Consider the following 23,904-nt stretch of genomic DNA (forward strand, 5'->3'; position numbering starts at 1 on the left):
TGTGAAATAATCTGTGGCCACTAAAATGAAACTATGCTTCTTCGACGAGGGAGGATAAATTTTTCCTATCATATCCATCGTCCATCCCCAAAAAGGCCATGGCTTGATAATTGGGTTCATTAACGCGGCCGGCACTTGCTAGATTGGTCCATGTCTTTAGCATGATTGATACCCTTTCGCATAGTCTATGTAGTCTTGAGTGATTGTTGGCCAAAAATATCCATGTCGCCTTAATAACCACTTCGTTTTCAATCCAGCCTGATGTGCCCCTGAGATCCCTTCATGGACTTCCGTCATGGCTAGCATTGCTTCCTCTTGTCCCAAGCACTTAAGAAGTAATCCATCGATCGATACAACTCGTTGTCAATCAACAGATATTTCGGGGCTTTTCTCTTGAAATCCTTACTGCCAAAACCCGGGTTCTTCAAGTAGTTTACCAAAGGGGTCCTTCAATCTTGTTGGCCATTGGTTTGTCTTTCAGCTTTCTCATTCTCAACCATCATTACCCGAGCATCTATCGACGGTAAAGTCCTTACTTGGATAATGATATGATCTGCAAGCTCCTTCGATATACGATATCCCGATGCCATCCGAGCCAATTCGTTGGCTTCTGAATTTTCGCTTCTCTTGACATGGATTAGCTCGTGCTCGGCGAAATTCGACAACAATTCTTTCGCCAGATGGTGATGCCCAATGATGTTTTCATTTAAACATTGATACTCATCATTTAGTTGTTTGATCACCAGCTGGGAATCCCATTTTACATTAATTGACCTGACCCCCATGTCAATTAAAACATTCAATCCTACGATTAGGACTTCATATTCGGCTTGCTTATTCGAGCATTCGAAGTCAAGCCCGAATATGAGCTTTGTTTTCTGTCGAAAGGGTGATATAACCATAATTCCCGCACCCTTTGAACCGGACGCCACCGACCTATCGAAATATAATGTCCAAGGTGCAACACCAAGATAATTTTCATCATCCTCGATTTTTAAACCCGATGGGTATTCGGTAATGACATCGGATATTGCCTGCCCTTTCATTGCTTTGACCGGCATATAAATCAAATCGATTTCTATTAGAGTAAATGCCCATTTTGCAATCCGGTCTCTAATGATTGGCCTGGACAATATGTACTTAATCACGTCTGTCTTGCAAATTACATGTACCGTAGTCGGCAACATATAATGTCGTAATTTCGTATAGGCATAGTACGGTGATAAGCATAGTTTTTCGATGGACGTGTATCTTGTCTCGGTATCATTGAGCATCCTACTTAGGTAGTACACAGCCTGCTCTTTGCCTTCATCGTTTTCTTGAGCCAAGATACTCCCAATCGTTGTATTAGCAGCCGACAAGTACAACTTCAATGGCCGTCCAGCTTTCGGTGGTATCAAAACCGGTGACTTGATGAGATACTCTTTTAACTTGCCGAAGGCCATTTGATGCTTTTTCTCCCATATAAACTCTTGTTCATTCTTCAATTTGAGTAACGGGGAGAAAACTTCGATTTTTCCCGACAGATTAGCTATAAAACGCCGCAAAAAATTTAATTTCCTGATTAGCATTTGCAGCTATTTTTTACTAACAAGGGCTGGTAATGCTAAAATAGCCTTAGCCTTATTCATTTCTATTTCTATACCTCTTCGATGGACCGGAAAACCTAGGACATTGCCAACTCTTATCCCGAAAGCACATTTTAAAGGATTCATCTTCAACTTAAACTTACGCATTCTCTCAAAAGCTTCTTCTAGGTGGTCCGGATGACTTACCGGGTCTGTTTTGACGATGACGTCATCAATGTAGACCTCTATGAATTCCCTAATCATGTCATGGAAAATGTAATTCATTGCTCTTTGATACGTAGCACCGGCGTTCTTCAATCCGAAAGGCATGACGACCCATTCGAACGTACCAATAGCCCCGGGGCATCTGAAGGCTGTCTTGTGAATGTCCTCTGCTGCTATAAATATCTAATTATACCCGGAATGCCCGTCCATGAGAGACATCATTTCATTGTTGGAGGCCGAGTCGATCAACATATCGGCCATGGGCATTTGGTACTCATCTTTTGGGGTGGCCGCATTGAGGTCGCGGAAATCGACGCATACTCGGAGTTTATCATTCTTCTTCTTAATCGGCACAAGATTTGATAGCCATTCGATAAACCTTGCCGATCTTATGAATCCGGCAGAAAGGAGGCGCTCAATTTCCTCCTTAATTTTAAGAATCACTTTCGGAGCAAACCTTCTAGCAGCCTGTTGGTGTGGTCGAAATCCCCTCTTAATTGGCAATCGATGCTCAACTACGCTTTTCGAAAGGCCAGGCATCTCATGGTAATTCCAGGCAAAACAGTCCTTATATTTCCTCAACGGGTTTACCATTTGAACTTTGTATTGCTGATCGAGCAATTAGTTGATATAAGTAGGTTGCGGGTAGGCCTCATCTCCAAGATTAACTTCTTCCACCAGGTCTTGAGCTTGGATTACTTTGTCATCTTCCTTAATTGGGGATTCTCCGAAATCTAGAATACCGTCTGCAAGCTGGCTAGTTTGATTATTTTGCTCGGCCCCGTAGGCCGCATACCTATCGCCGAGATTTTGTGCAAGTGATCGAGTTCCCATTAGAAAACTAGTCGATTGGTTCCACCGGTTCCTTTCTTGGGACCCACTTAGTGTTTCCCTTGTCGAAACGGCAGAATGCAATATCCCTTGAGTCCGCTTCAGGCGGCCTAGACACGCGAAGGTAATCATCTGACATCACTTTGTCCCGACCGGATATACGGGTCCAAGTAACACAAGTCTGAGGATTCACCTTTACATATTCCACCTTGTTCCCATTCCAAAATGCCAGCATTTGGTGAAGTGTTGATGGGACATATTGGTTTCCATGTATCCAATCTCATCTCAAAAGCAAGTTATAAGACCCGTCGGCGTCCATGACACGGAAGGACGTCCTCGACGTTTTAGATCCGACGGTCGGGTCGGCGACATACACTCCCTTTACTTCGGTAATCTCGCTAGTGAAATCGGATAACTGTATATTCGATGGGATTATCTCGTCATCATTCCTTCCTATTTTCTTGAAGAAGCGGTATCGAATGAGATTTAGCGGTGATCCCCCATCTACCAGCACTTTAATTACGGGTCGCCCGTTGATCTTGGCATTTATGTTGAGCGACCTCAAATGATTTGAGACATCTTCCATGGGTTTTCCGAATTCCATGGTTTCTTCATCATTAAAGCAAAATTGAACCATTTCCTTCTCTTGTGTCGTTTCTTCGTTGTCTCCGTCAGCCGAGGTCGACTCAAGTCGAAACTCGTGTGGCAATTTAACTTGTACCATACAAGAGCTTAGAGGGGATACCGACCTGCTAACGGGGGTTTTAAACCGAGATTTAGACGCAGATGGTTTTCGTGGCTTGGCGCCTTTGTTATCTTTTTCCCGAGTTGGCTGTGTCTCTTCCGGTTATCACCGCCAAATCAGATTTCTTGCCCTCCCGGGCTTGGTGTAGCTCGGGGCCGTTAGCATTGACTCACGGCTGATCGGGATCTCTTGTTGCCGTAGTATGCGAACCCTATTCCTTCTTTGCACCATTCTTTTTTGAGTTCGGGTCATGATTTTCTCCTTCTCCCGGTCCTCCGTTACCTCGCACCGTGATCCCTCCATAGGGTTGCTCGGTATCTTAAGAGTTCGTCGACGATATGGCTCATGGGGGATTCGTTGAAAGTCTCTGTCGAACACTTTTCCCCACCCGTAAGGGATTCCTTCTTGAGGATATGTGGGTGGTGGACCATAGCTTACGTAATAATCAAACTTGCCACTTGGCTCACCTAAAGTACCAATTGTAGGGTCCCCTTCATCATATCTCCGCTTGAATAACCTATAAGCTCCTTGATGATTGAGACCTCTCCGAGGCCCGGTACTTTCGATCCGAAGAGGTGTCTTATTTCTTTGACTAGTTCGATTGCTCCTTTGGTACCCTCCCTTGGGTGTACTCGTGTTTCCCAATTTTCGTCTACAATGAGTGCATAAATTTGGAGACTTATGCCCCTCAGTTGATCGCTTTAAAGAAACCATTCCAATCATCACTAGAAAAGGATCAATATCCACATCCATCGGGGACTTCCCTTTGTCTTCGCCGAATTTGATCTTCCCTTGTCGAATTGCTTCTTGGATGTTCTTTTTTAGAACTAAACAATCCGAGGTGTTATGGCTCCACGAATGGTGCCATTTGCAGTACTTCTTCCATGCTAATTCTTCTTTGGACGGTATCTTCTATCCTTCTGTTAGCTTGATTTGTCCGTCGGCCAAATGAATGTCGAAAATTTCTTCCGCCCGATTTGCATCGAATGAATAGTATACTACCTCTTTTGCTTTAGCCATTATAGTTGACTTTTCTTTCATCATTGCTGGCTTCAGTGCTTGGCAAGTGTATGGTCCGTCGATGGTTAATCGGGCGACGGCCACTTCGACGAGATCCGTTAATTCTTCGTCGAAATCGGGCGGCTCAACAAAACTTACATCTCCCCTCCGGGTATGCCCCTTGTCTTTTTCCTTAAGCAGACTCTCATGCTTTGCCGTCATTGTGGACAATTCGAACAGATCTGTGCATGGATGCCCGACCATCCTATCTCGTATTTCGAATTTCAACCCATTGAAGGCGAATTCTGCGAAATTTTTTTTAGGTAAAGGAACTCAGCACTTGTTCCTAGCCCGTTTGAACCTTGCAACAAACCGGTCGATAGTCTCGTTTGTCATTTGTTTCATTATCGACAAATCAGCTACTGACAAATTTGACACCGCTCTTTAGAATCGGCCATGAAACAAACGTTCCATCTGCTCCCATGTCAGCACCGAATTGGGTGGTAGCGCGGTATACCATGTAAAGGCTGTCTTTGACAAGGATAATGGAAAGCGCCTTAATTTCTAGTGATCCGCATGTGTAGCATCTCTACATAGTACTAGAAAATGATTGATATGTTCATATGTGAACCGATCATCCTCACCAGTAAAAAGTGTAAACTCGTGTATTTTAAATCCCCTCGGATACGGGATCGTATCTATCCAATCCGGGTATGGTTTTCGGTAGACATTAGCTCAGTATCCTACCATTGGGTCAATGTATACGGACGTTTAGTCGAACACCGGCTAATGGTACTACGGTTGATATGGCATTTGATATCCAGGTTGTGGTGCATGAAACATAGGCTTGGGACCTGGTGGTTGTGGAGCTTGATTCATCTGCCGATACCCGTGTCGTATGGCTTGATGTCCAAACCGGCCCGGGCCCCCGACCTGGGGAAATTGGTCCCGCCCCCTAGCTTAGGGAAATTGGTCCCGCCCCCTAGCATGCCATTGCCCCCTAAGGGTACCGTCCCCCGGTTTTCGATGATCAAGGGTACCGGTTGTTCGTTGATAGGGACGGGGTTATGCTGGGCGGTAAACTCCCGACGAGAGACATTCTCGTCTTGTCGAACGTGGTGTCCCGGAAACACACCCGTGTCTATGAGCATATCTTGTCGAATAAGATGTCTAGGGAACATACCGTGTCTCGCATTTAGCGGGGGTCCAGGTTCGTTGACTAGCAACGCCTCCCCTCGTTGCAAGATCCGCGCAGGTGCCAAAGGTTGAGTGTTTTGTCTAACGGGACCTACGTTCGGCGGTGTTGTTGCTGGTAACACGCCGCTTGTTGTTGGTACGAAGCCATTCCTCCCTTGGACATGAGGAGGGTTGACCGTGATTCCATGCTGTCTGCAGCCGCATTCGTGATATGTGTTGATGATTAACGGCCCGACAACCTCGGTCATTCGCTGAACCATATGATCAACGAACTCGTTTCGAACTTCTTCAATGGTGCGTCTTATCGAAGTTAACATGACGGGCGTTATTTCCGGATTTTTCCTTGGCTCCTCGACGTTACGTCGAGATACTTCGGCGTCTTCTACTGGGACCCGATGGGCCGTAGATGACTCCACCCGTTGCATCTCTTCTAGGGGTTCGTCTCCAACACCGTCTAAGTTAATACGTCCTCTTGTGCGCGTCATAGCACCTCTCTCGAACCGACACCGATGTCCTACCGGGGGTGCCAAAAAAGATTGTTGCGCGTCGAAATCTTTCGACAGGGCTTTCTTGGTTATGGGTTCTGGGCCCAAAATGACTGTAGCCCAAAAGAGATTGTTAACGCTAGAATCTTTTATCGAACTTAATCAGTTCATTTTCCGAAAAGGGGTTCTAGGTCAATTTTGGACAGAGAGTGTCAAATGCAGTAGATGTCTTTATTAACACAAAAAGGCGTGTTACAAACTATTAGTAACTCCGACAACTCAACACGTGCAATAGTCGAGGCGTACAGCAAGCTTCGATGCGACTGCGAAGTTAACTCAACAGGGTCGAACGGAAATGTGGGACACAATGCTGGAATTCAATCAACAAGACCGGACGGGAGATTATAGGACACAATACCGGAATTGAATCGACGGTATTGGACAAGATGGATGAAGGGTACAACACCGGAATTGAATCGACGGTCCCGAACCTAGTGAGCAGACATCGAAATTTAATCGACGACACCCGACTCTGGATATGAAACTCGCCGGAATTGAATCGACGACGGGAATCTGAAAAGCTATAGCTAAGCTAGACTAAAGGCTAAGAGGTAGTTGAAAAGATAGGTATTTTCGTGTTTGTTGTTGTGTGTGTTATGTTTGCTACTACGGGGTATTTATAGGCAGACTTCCTTGGTAACCGTCGAGTGGTTTCTTCCTTCGGCCCCACGCTTTATCATTTTCCATAAGCCATGTGGATGACGGTTTCCTAGTCTTCGCGCCTTTTCTTTTTACCTCGTGGGGATTACCGCTAATCTTTTGGTAACCGCTCCGATCGTGGCTCTTCTCCGCGTGCTTTTCTTGTTCGGGAAGGAAATGGCGCCAGAATTTACCCCGGCACATAGCGCCTTTTTGATCGGTATTGCTCCAGTGTTCCTTTCTACAGCTGATTGTCGCCCCCTCACGTGCTTGTCACGAGCCCTCTTGGATTGTTTTTTAGGTGTCAACACTGGGATTATGCTCATCTTCTTTGAACTTATTCGCAGACAAGTCAAACTCAAGGGAAGCACGGGCAATGTTTCAAGGCCGTCGCAAGCAAGTAAATTGAGAGTCCGGAGATGGCTTAGCAACTGGATTGACTCTGGTAGGCTCGAAACACAAGTATATCCTAGCATCAAAATTTTCAGGAATTGTAGATTCTCAATGTTACTAGGAATGCTTCCCTCCAAACTCCTACAGTGGGAGGCATGGATCTCTTCAAGCTTCCTTAGCTCGCCAATGGCACTAGGAAACTTTCTCACATGACAACGCTCCATCTTAAGAACTCTCGGTAGCTGCGGGTTACTCGTGGAGTCGGGCGGTTCCACAATAGGCGTCCCCGATACGTCCAACTCCAAAAATGAGCATCCTAAATTGGCTATTGATTCCGGAAGTTTCTGTATCTCCCGGCAGTCCCTCAACGACAATCGTTCTAGTTTCACCAAACTCCTAATTGAATTGGGGAGTTGGACGATTAGCGCATTGTCCAGCAAGAGCATCGAAAGAGCTTCCGTGAAGCAAATGGTTTCTGGCGGGTAAGTTAGTGAACGACAATTGTAGGCACTAAGAGTTTGCAGTCCCCTCATTCTAGCTATCGATTCAAGGATTTCTGGTATTGAAGTGCCATCAATGAGAAGTTCTTTCAGCGCTTCCATGTAACCCATTTCTGGCGGCAACTCACTAAGATTGCTGCAGGATTTCAAATTCAAGGAAACCAAGGATGTTAGATCACAGATTGAACGGTGTATCTCGACCAATTGAGAACAGCGCTCGAGAATCAGCATCTCCAACTGCGGGTAATTGGAGAAGTCGGGAGTCATCAGCATTTCATTACACCCCGTGAGGTTCAAAACTTTCAATTGCTGCATCTGCGATCCAAAATAGAATATATTTCAGACAAGGTCAATTCCCAAGGATGAAACGAAAAAATGAAACATTTTTCATGTCACCTCGATTCCACTCCAACCCTCCCATTCATGAGTGACCTTGCTCCATGATAAATCAAGAATCACCAATTTCCCCGGATGCAAGTTCATGGCTTCAAAGGTCATTGGGCACCCTCGCCAATCGAACCACCTTAAATTGGAAAGTATATTTATGAAATCTCCCCGGATATTTGCACTGTCCAGTTTAAGGAACCTCAGCTTGGACAGGCTTTGAAATTCTTCACGTGTGAAATAATCGCTTGAGCCATTGGCGTACTTAAGACACCGGGCTTGAACCCTTTCCGTTCCCTGTAGATTGAAGGAAGAAAAGATGAGTGAATTCTACGGCAGTGAAAGTACGATATACATTATTCCAAAACAAGGACATTTTACCTCTTTTCTCCTTAAGACACCGAGGGCTTCCTCGTGATTCCACAGCCTGCTGCGCCTTCCGGGTTCGCTGTGTCTTCGTCGCGGACAATTGCTAGACCGAGGTCTCTTAATAGACCATACATTGAGAGCTTGTTGTTCTCTCGGATTTTCACCAGGGACGTGAGAAGGAGACTGTCAATACCACTACTAGGACAAAAATCGCAGTCCTCCCACATATAGAAGGGAATTCTCTTGTCTTGTCCTATGAAGAACAAGCTATATCCAGAAATATATCTTTAGTCCCTTGATCTAGATCTTGATAGGTAGTCATCAACACTTTAAGGACCATACTGGCTGGAATTTCCTAAGTTGATGCAACGTCTCATCCCATGTTTCTTTCTTTTTTCTGTACAGAAATGAGCCCAGAACCTCAATTACTAAAGGGATCCCTCCAATTTTGGAAACAATCTGCTCGGATAGATCTTCATAATTCTCACGGGGAGAACTTTCCCCGAAAGCATGTCGACAGAAAAGACAAAGGGACTTGTCGAATTTCATAGGCTTGACTTCATAAGCCGCAAACATGTGGGGGATATAGCCCATACCGGCGTTTCTGGTGGTTACGATTATCTTGCTTCTCGATCCAAACCAGCTTAGCTTCCCAGCAAATGCTTCGAGTTGATGGCTCTCATGGACATCATCGAGCACAATGAGAACTCTCTTTCTGCGAAACTTATTTGCGATGTGTTGAATACCTTCTTCTACGAAATCCAAGCTTATGGGCTCCTGCTTTAGCAGGTCAGAAACCAGTCGGCTCTGCAGATGTTCTAGGGGCTCTGTCTTCGATACCTCCCTGATGTTCCCTAGATAGCTACAGCCTTCAAACAGAGGATACAGCTGGCTGTAAATGAACTTTGCAAGAGTCGTTTTACCGATCCCCCCGATGCCATGTATCCAGGCCATTCGGACCCCATTACCGCGTATTGCAACCGCTTGTCCGTTGCGATAGTCGACGTCAAGCCTTGTCATTGGCTTGCGGACTTGATTGTTGATTCCGACTGGCATGGAAGTACCAAGTAGTTCAGCATTCTTCAGCTGCCAAGTGACATACAGGATGAGCTCAGATATAAACCTGCCATCCCTAAGAATCAAAATGCGCGATGGTGAGAAATTAAAGAAAGAAATAAGAAGAAAGGCAGAAGAATGAAGCAGAACACACAAGTTGAGTTACAATTCGTGACCCACGAGGACAAGGCCACATGAGAAATGTCATTTTCAAAGCATGGACTAGGGAGTTTTGGCCCCGACAGTAACCGGGAGCTCCTAAGGTACCATATGCTCCATTGTTCACCAAGGTAATCTACAACAGCAGGATAGTTCAACATCAATCAGCTGACGCTGGAATTTAAAAGGAAGTACACGCAAAGGAAAGTAGAGTAGAGTTACTGGTCGGTTGTGTGGTCAAATCGATATCCCTTCAACTGTCCAATACGATGGAGGGCGGACTTCCAGGAGTCGAGGTGCCAATTGATCCCTCTTTTATTGTGTTTTGCAAAGGAACCAATGTCGGAGGGGTCGACGCCATAGAAAATGGGAACGATGGCATGGTTCCTGGTGTCCCTCCACTCCAACATCTTGGCCAGCCCCATGAAGCAGCTCTCACTGGAAGCGTAGTCCGGCGAGATGATGGGTATCGATATCTTCGACTGTCCAATTGCTTCGACCAGCGTGGGGTCAATTTCCTTGGCTGCCCCCACCTCCTTTTCGTCTCTAAACACGCTTATCCCCGCATTGGATAAGCCGGCGAGAAGGCGATTCGCGAAATGCCTACTCCTATTCGTTGCTCCAAAGCTCAAGACCACGTCGTATCATGACTGCATGGAGGATGCGGACACTGATAGTGATGACAGAGAATTGCTAAAGGCCATTCCCAAGAGTTGGAGAAATTTCGTGCAAGCTATTTGTTTCTCTCTCTCTCTCTCTCTCTCTCTCTCTCCCCTTGTTCTCTCCCTCTTAACTCACGTACCAGGATGATATAAAGATGTAGCAAAGCTCCTCGGTCTTCATTGTAATAGATCAGCAACAGCACACAGTAGGGGTCGTGGACTAGTAGTTGGTTGCGATGGTTGGACTAGTAAAAAAGGATTTGCACTTAAATGAGTTGGGGTCAGATGAAACGGTTGTTAGGACCCTCGTGAGATTATGGGCCTGCTAGTCCTTTTGCCTAAAGCATTAAATTAGGCCCCAATATTCTAGGGTAATGGGCCTATAGGCCTGGGCCTCGCAAATTAACATTGCCAAACTCCAACATCTCCGAAGTCTCTCTCTTCTTTGTTTACGAAGTCACTTTGCATTACTTAAAGACAACAAAATAGTTGTACAGTTTTTTTTTTTTTTTTGTCTCCATTAGAAACACTAAATTGGGTCTCTTTGGAGCCACTAGTTATTTCCACGATATAGTAGCTGAATTAATCAAGTTAATTTTTTTTGCCCTGCGTCGACTATGAACTACAACGTCACAGTCAAATTAGTAAACTAGAGCATATGGAATACCATACTCTTTCGCATCTGCACTACTGGCACTTAAAAATATAATAATGACTTTTATAGCGGTGAAAACTCAAAAGTCAAATGTAACAAAAGATTATAATTATGATTATATATTGTATACGTGGATCGTGTCCAAACTCTCCCTTGAATTTTCATTTCTAAAACTAATAGCGTTAAGAGCTCCTTGAAATTCGGGAAAACATGTGCTTAATGATGGCTGTTCAAAACCTCAGTTGACTTAGCTCCTTGTAATCTGGGAATCATATGCTCAATCATGAATTTTCAGTTTTTTATTTACTAAGCACAAATATTTACATTCTTTTATCACCTCAATTTGTCATTATGTAGGATATTGACTTCCCGCTCTCAAGGAATAAGGAAGCTTTTCTCATTGAATATGACATAGATGATCGTGCGAAATCGGTACTTTTAAAACCAGTACAGCGGACATGTGAACTCATTAAATTGAATATGTCATTTACATGTGAACTCATTAAATTGAATATGTCATTTTCTAGACATCTCACATGCCCACATAAGTGAAAAGTTTTTAAAAGAATTAGATATTTATTTTTAATTGCATATTCCAAGATCGACATTAGGAGTATTTTTAAACAAATCTTGCTCAGTAAAAACAAAAAAACAAAATTGCATATTCAAGGAATCTTTCTTTCAAGATGCCCTCATGAGGGCATGGATGGATCTAATACATGAAGTCAACTAGCACATTCATACATTATGGAACTAATCTTGACAGCTAGCCTACACTTTTGCACGGTGTGTTCTCAAAACCTTCCATTGTTTAATGGTGAGATCTAAAAATTTTACACATCTACCACAGACTAAAATGAAATTATATTACCCAATTTGATTGAAAGCGATACCAACGAGAAATATCCAATAAATGTATCGTTGCTTATCGTTCGTCGACCATAATTACTTAGCAACTTTTGTTAGGAAAATAAAGCAGCAATGACAATGTTATGAAATATGTACTTTCTGGAGGGTCAGCACAGGAAGAGAATTGGGGTGCTGCGATGCAAGTGAAATAACCCAGGGGAATCAAAATCAACTGTGATGCTTAGATCACATTAAAAAGAAAGAAACAATACAACATGAAATTAACACTGACAAATTACATAATATTAACACCAAAAAAATAAGATAATATCCAACTGTTTGAGTCAATGAGAGTTCGATCGACGAGGAGCTTTCAAGAGTTAGGTTGATTGATCAAATCGTTGGAAAGATGTGAATGATAAGCACTAACAAATTGTGGCCAAGTGTTAAAGCAAATGATCAACAAACAAAAGGGAGATTTCCTAGCATGTAAACACAAATGTAACCATCAAGTACTTGTTAATAAGTGTTGCTAAATAATACGAGCCAAATATGGCATATATAACTTTTTAGTAAATCTTTATATGTAACATTCGATAGTGGGTTATGAATATCGACATTGTACTCTTTGTAAAGGTTCATTAAATCAATTACAGAGCACTCAATGTTCTTCATTTTCTGCAGTCTTCTGTTTTACATTATCATTTACATTACCGGCAATGGCTAATTCCTACATTTATGCCTTGAGATTCCTTGTCATTTAATTACCTATCCAATATTAACGAATGACCCTTCATAATCTTTTTCGGTTCCTTCTATCCTTCATTTCACAGGATGTTTCACTAGAAATGAAACATCTTTCCTTAGATTTGTGACCTAGACATTTAAGTCGTAATGCATAAGACTGTTCCTTAGTTAATTCCTATATTTATGCCTTGACATTTTAGCTGTATAGACGACATATACATCACTGGGAGTTAAAAATAATATGTGCAATCTATTGGACATATAGCAACACCCAACCTTATTTGAATCAAAGAACATAGAAATATTATTGTTCCTTATTTCAAAAGAGTAGCTACACAAGTCCGGACTTAATATGGAAACTAAGTCCTATTTACAGGAAAGTACATAAAATATGTTTCTTAATGTCAAATTAGAACCAGAATCTAGAATGAAATTCCCACAAACTCAATATTGCCTTTATAATTATTTCTACAGTGAGATTGATTTATCCTGATTTGGTGTCTTCCAATTTATGAATCCATATATAGTAAGCGCAACATGATTTTTTGCACCATTATCTAAACACCACAAACAAGATGGGGTTTTCGATAGATTAGATTCATAAACTATTGAAAAAGAATCATTACCTTTAGGCTCATGCTTAGACAATCAAGTTTTGTATTTATTACAGTCCTTCTTTATGTGACCGTACTTCTTACAAAAGAAGTAGCAATCACCATTCTTCTTAAATGATACTTTCTATAGACCTAAATCTTAAGAATAACCGGTGACTTTACAAGTTCCTTTTTTAGTATGATTTATGAATCTCTTAGTATGCAATTCTACCATCTTTAAGATGTAATCTATGATCCTAATAGAACCATCATTCCCGATGTTGAAGAGTCATTGTAGATGTGTACCACTCTTAGAATTAGACAAGACATGGTTCCAAGCCTCCAAGGCTTCCTTCATTTATTTAACAAAGGCAATCAGTGGCAAAACATTGTTTCAAGTGTTCTTAATAGATCGCTTCATAGTAAGCAAATCCTATTGTTTTTTTTCCGAGCAACACATAGTGCTTTTCGGGGACCCTCAGTAATGATAGTGAGTTCCGTGGGCTTATACTTAATAAGAGCAATATAAATATTCACTAGCTATATCGCCAACAAAAAATTCTCATTCAATTTCTTAAAGTTTGAACCAGTTTGAATCTCAATTCTAATAGAGTTGCCGTTTACGTAAAATGTGACTAAAAAATAATCAACGAATATAATTAGCATAATGTGAAAATTTACATTGAGAGTTACATGCATCATCATATAATCATCTTTAGGTAGAATACATGATATGCAGTTATATATTCTCTGCATTATAGCGGCCATGAGCATATATTTTTGTGGTGACATGAAAACCCTCACCTATTTAACGGTGAATTAGCATTTAGTGAGTTCGGATTATTGAATAAGTATTAAGGGATTTTTATTCGGACTCGGGGAAATTTTCGAGGAATTATTAGTGACCAGTAATATTTTTAGGGACACTATGTGTTGAATTTAGGCTACATCGGGTCAAATATGAGTCAACCGGGGACAGAAAAAGACATGTGGGCGCACGTGGTGTCACGCCCCGACTCTCGAGTTCGCGACATCCCTACTAATTCGCCACAGGTCATAGATGATAGCGTCCCGGGTAGGCTATCGACCTACGTACTTAAAACGCATGCGGAACGTGCTACACTCCCAAATAATTATAAACATCGGGGATAGTATATTAGGAAAGCTCAACAGTCGTTCATTCAAAAGACTTCTTCATTCATTAACCAAAAGTAGATGACCTTTAACCCTACAGAGCTACAGTAGTCACATACAACCCCATACTTCGGGGCGGCTCTCGAGGATCTCAAAACAAAGGTACTAAGGTTAAACCTTCATCTACTTCAAAAGACTAATCCAACAGCCAAATCTTAGCATCCATAGGGTTCCATCACTCGGGACCCGAAAATGTTAGCCCACGACGGGGTGAGAAATAAATCTCAGCGAAGTCAACGCCTAAGCCCGGTTAGGGCGTTGATTCACTCGGACATCCTAACAAACAATCGTACCATCCAAGAGTAGATATTTCCAACCACATGCGAACTTACGGGTCTTCGCCTACGCATAATGCAATGCTTGACTCCAATCAACAATCACGACTGACAGATAGCCGGCAAGGAATCACATCAACTTGCACACATGGGACACCACACGAAGTCCAATTATTAATGTAAGAGGCCACATGGCCCGGGACACTAGACGGTTGGTGCCTAGCACACTAGACGATTGGTGCTCTATCGGCGAGACCAGGCATCGTCCCATTACTTCGGCGACGGCGACTACTATGCTAGTGTAATTCCGATCGACATGGCACGACATAGCAGGCATTCCAAAAGGAGCGTCGGTCCGTCACAAGTCGCGACCGGCATCCGCTCAATCCGACGACACGGAAAGGCATACATCTAACAAGTCGTGTAATTCCGGTCGACACGACACGATCATATCGGGAACAACCATTAAGTGACCACTCAAGCGCATTTGACAACATTCAGTCAAATTCTTATCTTTAGACTTAGCCGGATGCTCATGCAGTCATAATCAAAGATCGAGCACCATGCCGTTTTCATGCTAAAAATATGCGGTTTGCTTTCACCCAGGTTGCGAGGATGCACATATTGTCCACCGGACTTTGCATCTGACAACATGGGACCGACACCCACAATTTTCGCTCAAAACATCCAACACGCAAAACCAAGCATCCAGACATGCAATCGGGACAATCGCCCAATATCTTTCAATAATTTGACAATAAAAGTCAATCCAAATTTATAATTCATCTATCGAAATTCCAAGCCAACCACTAATCAAGCGTCCACTCGGCCCTGTCCTATCGCTCACACGCGATCACACACCTGCAATCATCGCCTAAACAATCGGTCCGATTTACTACCAAATAGCCGCAGACATCCTAACTAGCAAACCGACTTAATTAATCGTGGCCATTTAACTTAAACCCAGTCTCTATTTAACCGACCACGATTAGGCTACCTAAACACCATATTAGGCTAATTACTCTAATTACAAAAAAAACTAATTACCGCTAATTACACTAACTCAGCCCAATTAGCGCCCTAATCGGGGTTTAGAGGTCGACTCACAACAACGGCGGTCGATGTCGAGTCGGGCACGAACTTCAAGGCCGATGTCAAAAATTACTGTTCACCGCCGGAATTACTGTTCATGGCCAGCCGACGGTACTATTCACGGTCGAAATTGACGACGAGCTCGTGGCGACGGTGGAGTCTCGGCGGCCCGGTCTCGGCGGCTTACGGTGGGTGGCTTGGGCAGCAAAATGTAAGGGGAACCGGGCTGGTTCGAGGGTGGTGTGAGGTGGTCACGGCTGAAACGGTGGTTGGAGGTCAAACGGGTCGGCGGTCGAAGGAACAGAGGCGTCGGGGCGGCAGGTCGACGGGGCCGGAGCACCGGGGCTATGGGCGGCGGCACGCGAAGGCTCTGGCCGAGAGGGTCAAATTGGTGCAGCTCGGGGCGAGATCAACGTAACTCGGCGAGGCGACGGGCGGGTGGCCGACGGTTGTAGGTGGTCGGCGGCGGAAGGGTGAGATGAGGTGAAGTAGTGGCGGTGGCGGCCGAGCGTGGATGGGCGGTGAAGCAACGGTAGAAGAAAGCTTCGAGGGGAGGGGGGTTGTCGCAAACCGAGAGAGGAAAGGAAGAAGAAGGAAGAAGAAGGAGAATCACGTAGGGGAGGGGTTTGGTCGCGTGCAACTGAGGGAAAAGAGGGGAGAGAGAGAGAGAGAGAGAGAGAGAGAGAGAGAGAGAGAGAGAGAGAATGAGTTGATAGAGGGGAGAGGGGAGAGGGGGAAAAAGAGAGTGTCACGTAGGGTGGGGGAGAGGGGACCGACGAGAAAGAGGGGAGAGACGGAAGAGTGATGTGAGTAGGTGGTGGTGATGTGAAGGCAGGTGGGGCCCACTCAAATACAATGCTTTGGCATTTTGTGAATAAGGGAGGGGCAAAAGGGTAATTCAATAAATCGGGACCGAGCAAATTTTTGGCACGCTGAGTTGAAGTTATTTTGATCTTTTCACCGTCTAGGCTCGGTCAAGAAAAGGCTCGGGCGCAAGGCAATAAATCCTAAATTGCGATGACCGAGATTTCGAGACCTAATCGAAATCGAACGACAAATCGGGACTCATCCAAAATTCATCACTTAAGTCCTTACAATCTGAATTTTGCACCGGCTAAAATCCAATAATAATCCTTTTTATTGAACTTGGTCTCTGCACGTAGGGTCTAATTTCCGTGGCGTCACAACTCTCCCCACCTTAGGAAATTTCGTCCTCGAAATTCAACCACCGCAACTCCTCAAAAGGATGGAGACATCGACACTTCATTACATCTTCACCGATCGTCATAATATTCTCGTTTTACATCAATCCTTCTCTCAATTCGGAGCATTAAACCCACACTTCGACCGTCAATACACCGGTCGGTTCAAATATGTAATCCTCGATTACCAACCTGTCACAAATTCGTATTCCCAATTCACCTAGACAAGTTAAAGCATTTAACTCCAAAAATCCAAAGATAAATTTTAATCACCTGAACTTGTTTCCCAATCGAGCTATCGATTGCCAATCATTTTTCTCGTACTAGGTGAAATCACATCTTACAATATATTGCATAGTATCCGACTTATCTTTTTGGACAAGCCACCCGTCCGTTGATGGTAGTCTATACCAACCGCAGCTTCGTTCTCAAAGTAGTCTGTAGACCTTTCCAAAATGTGGCGGTGAACTTGAGATCGTGATCTGAAGTGATCATTACTAGTACTCCCTAAAGACGTACTATCTATGGTGCATATAGTTCAACCTCCCTATCCAAAATAAAATCATTTCTCACGACTACAAAACGAGCAGACTTTGTCAATCTGTCCGCCACAACCCAAATTGAACTATGCCTCCTTTGACTTCAAGGAAATTTCCATCACAAGTTCGTTGTGACATGCTCTCATTCATTTTTTTTTTTTTTTTGAAATCTCCAGCAGCTACGGCAGTCCATTAGACCCGCCATAATGCACCTTGACTTGCCGATAAGGCTAACACTTCATCACGTGCTTGGCTGCATCAGCCTTCAAAGCAATCCACCAAAAGTGATGTCTCGGATTCTGCTACTTCTTTTTGCTAACAGGATTAATACTATACCACTATGATGGGCTTCCGACAAATTTTCTGCCTTAACCAAAGCAAGACCCTCATGGTCATTATCTTCAGAAACTATGTGGCCCCTCTATGCTTCCGACGCGCACTCTAATCACGTGCCTTTCTTAATTGCCACATCTCGCAATCTTAACCTTATTTTAGGTCATCACCGATTTTAGTAACTTAAAAACTCAATTGGCAATCCCCACTATATCACCCACTCATAACTTGCCGGTACCAACCTTTATTGTTTGTCTCTACAATCCTTCGTTCCGTCTGTTTCCCTATGGTTTCATTGGTTACAGTCATCAAATATTATACACTTCCCCATGACAATGTCGGGTTGCTAGTCGACTAGCTCATAGGGTCTCCAATCATTTCAAGCTTATCCTATTCACACATCGTAGGCCCTCTCCGACCTACTCTCGGAGGTACAACCCAACCTTTACTAATACCATGAAATATAAGGGTATCACTTAACCGTGGTCTCTCCATCCACTCATCATCTTTTATATGGCGCTGAAGATGCAACGCTATGCACTCTTGAAAGTATTTTCACTTTGAGAACCAACTTCAATGTCATGAACATGTGCAAGATACGATCCTTCTCACCATTCTTCACATATCACTCGTTTTCACTTCAATCTTTATCATTTCAAACTTTCTAACTCCATAAGCGACCGATGCATCTCGGAGATCCATTTCCTAAGATCAATCTATGACCTCATGTCGGATCATGGCCCAAATAATTCTCGTATGCATTCAATTACATTGCATGCTAGTCCAAGTGACCTCTTTCTCGTCAATTAGTACCGTCGATAAAATCCATAACTTAAGTCATCAAGGTGCCACACCCATTTCAGACCTATAATCCACAATTATCGGTCATCATGATCTTTCCCAATAGGTTCACCACCAAACTCCAATGATTTACACTTAGATCCTCGCCTCCCGAACTTATCGCCCAATTTATTGTCAATCACTATGCTATATCCTCGAGTTTGGTCGTTGACGAGTCAATATTATAATCATCTAATCCAACTAGTCCTTCGTCCAAGCGTTTCTTGCTCGCTTCTTGCTCGCTTCTTGAACCTCACATCATCAATTAATCGGGGCCTTTTCATAACAATCGATATCTAAAACAATTAGGAACCGATATAATTTCAAGCCTATGATCCACCAAAATCAATCCTCAAACGTCACATCCAAAGTCATTGATATACATTTCCATATCAACTTATCATTCTTAAGTAAATTATTAAGCCTCAAGCACATTCACCACTCAAATCCACACTTAAAGCTCTCTCGCTTCGTTCGCTTCCTTGCGAGCCTCAATCATATTATCACTATCGTCGCCAAGTATCCTTGGCATCCACTTTCCAACAAATGCATAGCTTCCAATGATGAAACCAATAGCATCGAGGCCCCACCTCGACCTCTAACAAACTCAAAGGTACCTTCACTTGATGGGTTAAATTGCACTGCTTTACGACTACATTCTACTATGGCTTTTTGCCTTGTCGGCTCGTCCATTCTAGCAATCGGATCAAAGTCAAACATTTCTAACACGATCAGGTCTATCCTACCCTCATGACCATCTATTACCAGCTTACAATTCGGACAGCCTACAGTAGTAACTACGCTATCCTTTAAAGGCGTAGAAATCTTAAACACAGCATCCATGGGAATTAATTTCAATCCAGCTAACCCAACAAATTTAGCAACCACAAATGAGTGTGTTGCACCCGGATTAAACAAAGCATATGTGACATGGTTGTGCAAGAGGACCGTCACTGTAACGGTCGGCGAATCCTTCGCCTCCTCTCGGGTGACAAAAAACACCCTTCCTTGCGCCGGAAGTCGACTTTGAAATTTTTGTGGCGCATTCCCTCCAAACTGCCCTCTCTGCTATGGTGGTACCTGTCCGCTCTGCTGCCTCTGCGGGCAATCTCTCACTTGATGGCCACGTTGGCCACACCCAAAACAGGCTCCTCCTTGATATGGGCATTGAGTAGTCGCATGCCTTTGATGGCATAGACGGCACTCGTCATCCCGACGAAAAACCGACTTGTTGATCACCCCTCTTCTGTTGGGCGGGATATGGCGCCCGCCACCGGGCATCGGCCTCTTTCCTTGCCGAATGTCCCGTCTGTGCGATGGTATAAACAGCAATCCGGTTGCGGCAGCCCTCTCGGCGAAATCACGTTCCACCATCTGCGCCCTCTCATATAGGTCGTCATAATCTTTCAAGTTGAGCGGCACCAACACGCTCTTGATTTTCGACTTCGATCCATCCCGGAATCTTCTTGCCCTATCTACGGGGTCCTCTATCATCCTTGGGGCACATTTTGATAGTTCAATAAACCTGGCCTTGTATTCATCCACCGATAATTGGTTTTGGCGCAGACGAAGGAATTCTGCCATCTTTTGTTCCCTTGCAGTATCCGAAAAGTACTTTCCATTAAATGCTCCCACAAAGCTATCCCATATCGGGGCTATACCATCCGGAAAGACCCCGTCCTTAGTGGCTCTCCACCACGAACTTGCATTGCCCCGCAACCGATAAATAGCCGGAGTGACCTTATCTTCATCCGTACACCTTAGTAGGGCGAACGCTTTTTCCAGCTCCTCTATCCAAGAGGTAGCAGCCTCCGGATCTCCGCTTCCCGCAAATTTAGGCGGCTTCAGCTTAAGGAACTGTTCAACCAACTTTTGTGCCTGGCGTCCATCATTCGCCGCTCCAAGTGGCATATTCCCTCATGGTACTTTAGCGGCGACAGCAGCATTTTGGTTCCTTACTTGCTGCCACATTAGATCTCCAATGGCTCCTAGCGCCTCAAGGATCCCATCAATCCTCGGATCCCGCCCGTCGAGCCTAACTCGGGATACCCTTTCACCTCCCAAGATCTCGGCGATCGTTGGATCCCGTCCTACAGCATATCTGGATTCGATCTAACATTCCTAACTCGGGGTGCTCTTCCACCGCGTCTGCTCATCTTGCAGGAAAATACGGAGTCCCGCCCACCCCATAGCAAACGCAATAAGAAGACAGCCCCAGAAACTAGAACACGGATAACAATCACATGCGCGGCGCTTACGGTCTTACTAACTATCCCAATTTCCCAACACACCTTATCACTCCAGGCCAATAACCGGATGGATCAGGCCGACCTTGCTCTGATACCACATTGGGCGGGGATGTCACGCCCCGACTCTCGAGTTCGCGACATCCCTACCAATTCACCATAGGTCATAAATGATAGCGTCCCGGGTAGGCTATCGACCTACGTACTTAAAACGCATGCGGAACGTGTTACACTCCCAATTAATTACAAACAACGGGGATAGTATATTAGGAAAGCTCAACGGTCGTTCATTCAAAAGACTTCTTCATTCATTAACCAAAAGTAGATGAACTTTAACCCTACTGAGCTACGGTAGTCACATACAACCCCACACTTCGGGGCGACTCTCGAGGATCTCAAAACAAAGGTACTAAGGTTAAACCTTCATCTACTTCAAAAGACTAATCCAGCAGCCAAATCTTCGCATCCATGGGGTTTCATCACTCGGGACCTGAAAATGTTAGCCCACGACGGGGTGAGAAATAAATCTCGGCGAAGTCAACGCCTAAGCCCGGTTAGGGCGTTGATTCACTCAGACATCCTAACAAACAATCGTATCATCCAAGAGCAGATATTTCCAACCACATGCGAACTTACCGGTCTTGAGCCACGCATAATGCAATGCTTGACTCCAATCAACAATCACGACAGACAGATAGGCGGCAAGGCATCACATCAACTTGCACACATGAGACACCACACGAAGTCCAATTATTAACGGAAGATACCACATGGCCCGGAACACTAGACGGTTGGTGCCTAGCACACTAGACAGTTGGTGCTCTCTGCGCGGGACCGGGCATCGTCCCATTACTTCGGCGACGGCGATTACTATGCCGGTGTAATTCCGATCGACACGGCACGACATAGCAGGCATTCCAAAAGGAGCGTCGGTCCGTCACAAGCTGCGACCGGCATCTGCTCAATCCGACGACACGGAAAGGCGTACATCTAACAAGTCGTGTAATTCCGGTCGACACGGCACGATCACGTCGGGAACAACCATTAAGTGACCACTCAAGCGTATTTGACAACAATCAGTCAAATTCTTATCTTTAGACTTAGCCGAATGCTCATGCAGTCATGATTAAAGACTCGGCACCATGCCGTTTTCATGCTAAAATTATGCGGTTTGCTTTCACCCGGTTCGCATGGATGCACATATTGTCCACTAGACTTTGCATCCGACAACATGGGACCGACACCCACAATTTTCACTCAAAACATCCAACACGCAAAACCAAGCATCCGGACATGCAATCGGGACAATCAACCAATATCTTTCAATAATCCGACAATAAAAGTCAATCCAAATTTATAATTCATCTATCGAAATTCCAAGCCAACCACTAATCAAGCGTCCACTCGGCCTTGTTCCATCGCTCACACGCGATCACACACCGACAATCATTGCCCAAACAATCGATCCGATTTACTACCAAATAGCCGCAGACATCCTAACTAGCAAACCGACTTAATTAATCGTGGACATTTAACTTAAACCCAGTCTTTATTTAACCGACCACGATTAAGCTACCTAAACACTATATTAGGCTAATTACTCTAATTATAAAAAAAAACTAATTACCGCTAATTACACTAACTCAGCCCAATTAGCGCCCTAATCGGGGTTTAGAGGTCGACTCACAACAACAGCAATCGATGTCGGGTCGGGCACGAACTTCAAGGCCGATGTCAAAAATTACTGTTCACCGTCGGAATTACTGTTCACGGCCGGCCGACGGTACTATTCACGATCGAAATTGACGACGAGCTCGTGGCGACGGTGGAGTCTCGGCGGCCCGGTCTCGGCGGCTTACGGTGGGTGGCTTAGGCAGCAAAACGGAAGGGGAACCGGGCTGGTTCGAGGGTGGTGTGAGGTGGTCACGGCTGGGCCGGTGGTTGGAGGTCAAACGGGTCGGCGGCCGAAGGAACAGAGGCATCGGGGCGGCAGGCCGACGGGGCCGGAGTGCCGGGGCTGGGTATGGTGGCACGCGAAGGCTCGGGCCGAGAGGTTCTAGTTGGTGCAGCTCGGGACAAGATCGACGTAACTGGCCGAGGCGATCGGCGGGTGGCCGACGGTTGCAGGTGGTCGGCGGCGGAAGGGTGAGATGAGGTGACGGTAGTGGCGGTGGCGGCCGAGCGTGGATAGGCGGTGAAGCAGCGGTAGAAGAAAGCTTCGAGGGGAGGGGGGTTGTCGCAAACCGGGGGAGGAAAGGAAGAAGGAAGAAGAAGGAGAATCACGTGGGGGAGGGTCTGGTCGCGTGCAGGAGAGGGAAAAGATGAGAGAGAGAGAGAGAGAGAGAGAGAGAGAGAGAGAGAGAGAATGAGTTGACAGAGGGGAGAGGGGGAAAAAGAGAGTGTCACGTAGGGTGGAGGAGAGGGGACCGGCGGGAAAGAGGGGAGAGAGAGAAGAGTGATGTGAGTAGGTGGTGGTGATGTGAAGGCTGGTGGGGCCCACTCAAATACAATGCTTTGGCATTTTGTGAATAAGGGAGGGGCAAAAGGGTAATTCAATAAATCGGCACCGGGCAAATTTTTGGGGCGCTGAGTTGAAGTTATTTTGATCTTTTCACCGTCTAGGCTCGATCAAGAAAAGGCTCGGGCGCGAAGTAATAAATCCTAAATTGCGATGACCGAGATTTCGAGACCTAATCGAAATCGAACGACAAATCGGGACTCATCCAAAATTCGTCACTTAAGTCCTTACGATCTGAATTTTGCACCGGCTAAAATCCAATAATAATCCTTTTTATTGAACTTGGTCTCTACACAGAGGGTCTAATTTCCAGGGCGTCACACGTGAACGGGTGGGGGACTATGTGTTAGCACGTGGCAAGGCAGTGCCATGTGGCGGCCATGCGCGCCTCGTGCGTGTCATGTGCTTGACACATGTCAAGCTATGGTCAACTACAAGTCGTTGACTCGTTCTAAATCGCCGATCGCAAGCTAGCCGGCCTAAGCGGGCTGGACTTTAGTTGCTTCCCCTATATATACCTTAGCGATCGGTTTATTTGTCATAAGATCG

At 44.8% G+C, this 23,904-nt stretch overlaps 3 protein-coding genes across 3 annotated transcripts in view; all 3 read right to left on the reverse strand.

Moving 5' to 3' along the window:
• The window catches only part of LOC115731629 (disease resistance protein Roq1-like), a 105,765-nt gene that overhangs the window by 71,322 nt on the left and 10,539 nt on the right, over positions 1-23,904 (reverse strand). The window lies entirely within an intron of this gene.
• Positions 1,977-10,453, reverse strand: LOC125314125 (disease resistance protein RPV1-like). The gene is made up of 7 exons (XM_048275603.1): positions 10,413-10,453; positions 9,833-10,219; positions 8,733-9,527; positions 8,428-8,662; positions 8,075-8,323; positions 7,061-7,957; positions 1,977-2,261 (listed from the first exon to the last, which is right to left on the reverse strand). Exons 1-7 carry the CDS (start codon positions 10,451-10,453, stop codon positions 1,977-1,979), a joined length of 2,889 nt encoding a protein of 962 aa, XP_048131560.1.
• LOC115733210 lies at positions 19,087-20,502 on the reverse strand. Its single transcript, XM_030663878.2, has 2 exons — positions 19,672-20,502; positions 19,087-19,416 (listed from the first exon to the last, which is right to left on the reverse strand). Exons 1-2 carry the CDS (start codon positions 20,500-20,502, stop codon positions 19,087-19,089), a joined length of 1,161 nt encoding a protein of 386 aa, XP_030519738.2.

The sequence above is a fragment of the Rhodamnia argentea genome, chromosome 3, assembly GCF_020921035.1.
Source record: "Rhodamnia argentea isolate NSW1041297 chromosome 3, ASM2092103v1, whole genome shotgun sequence".
NCBI lineage: Eukaryota > Viridiplantae > Streptophyta > Magnoliopsida > Myrtales > Myrtaceae > Rhodamnia > Rhodamnia argentea.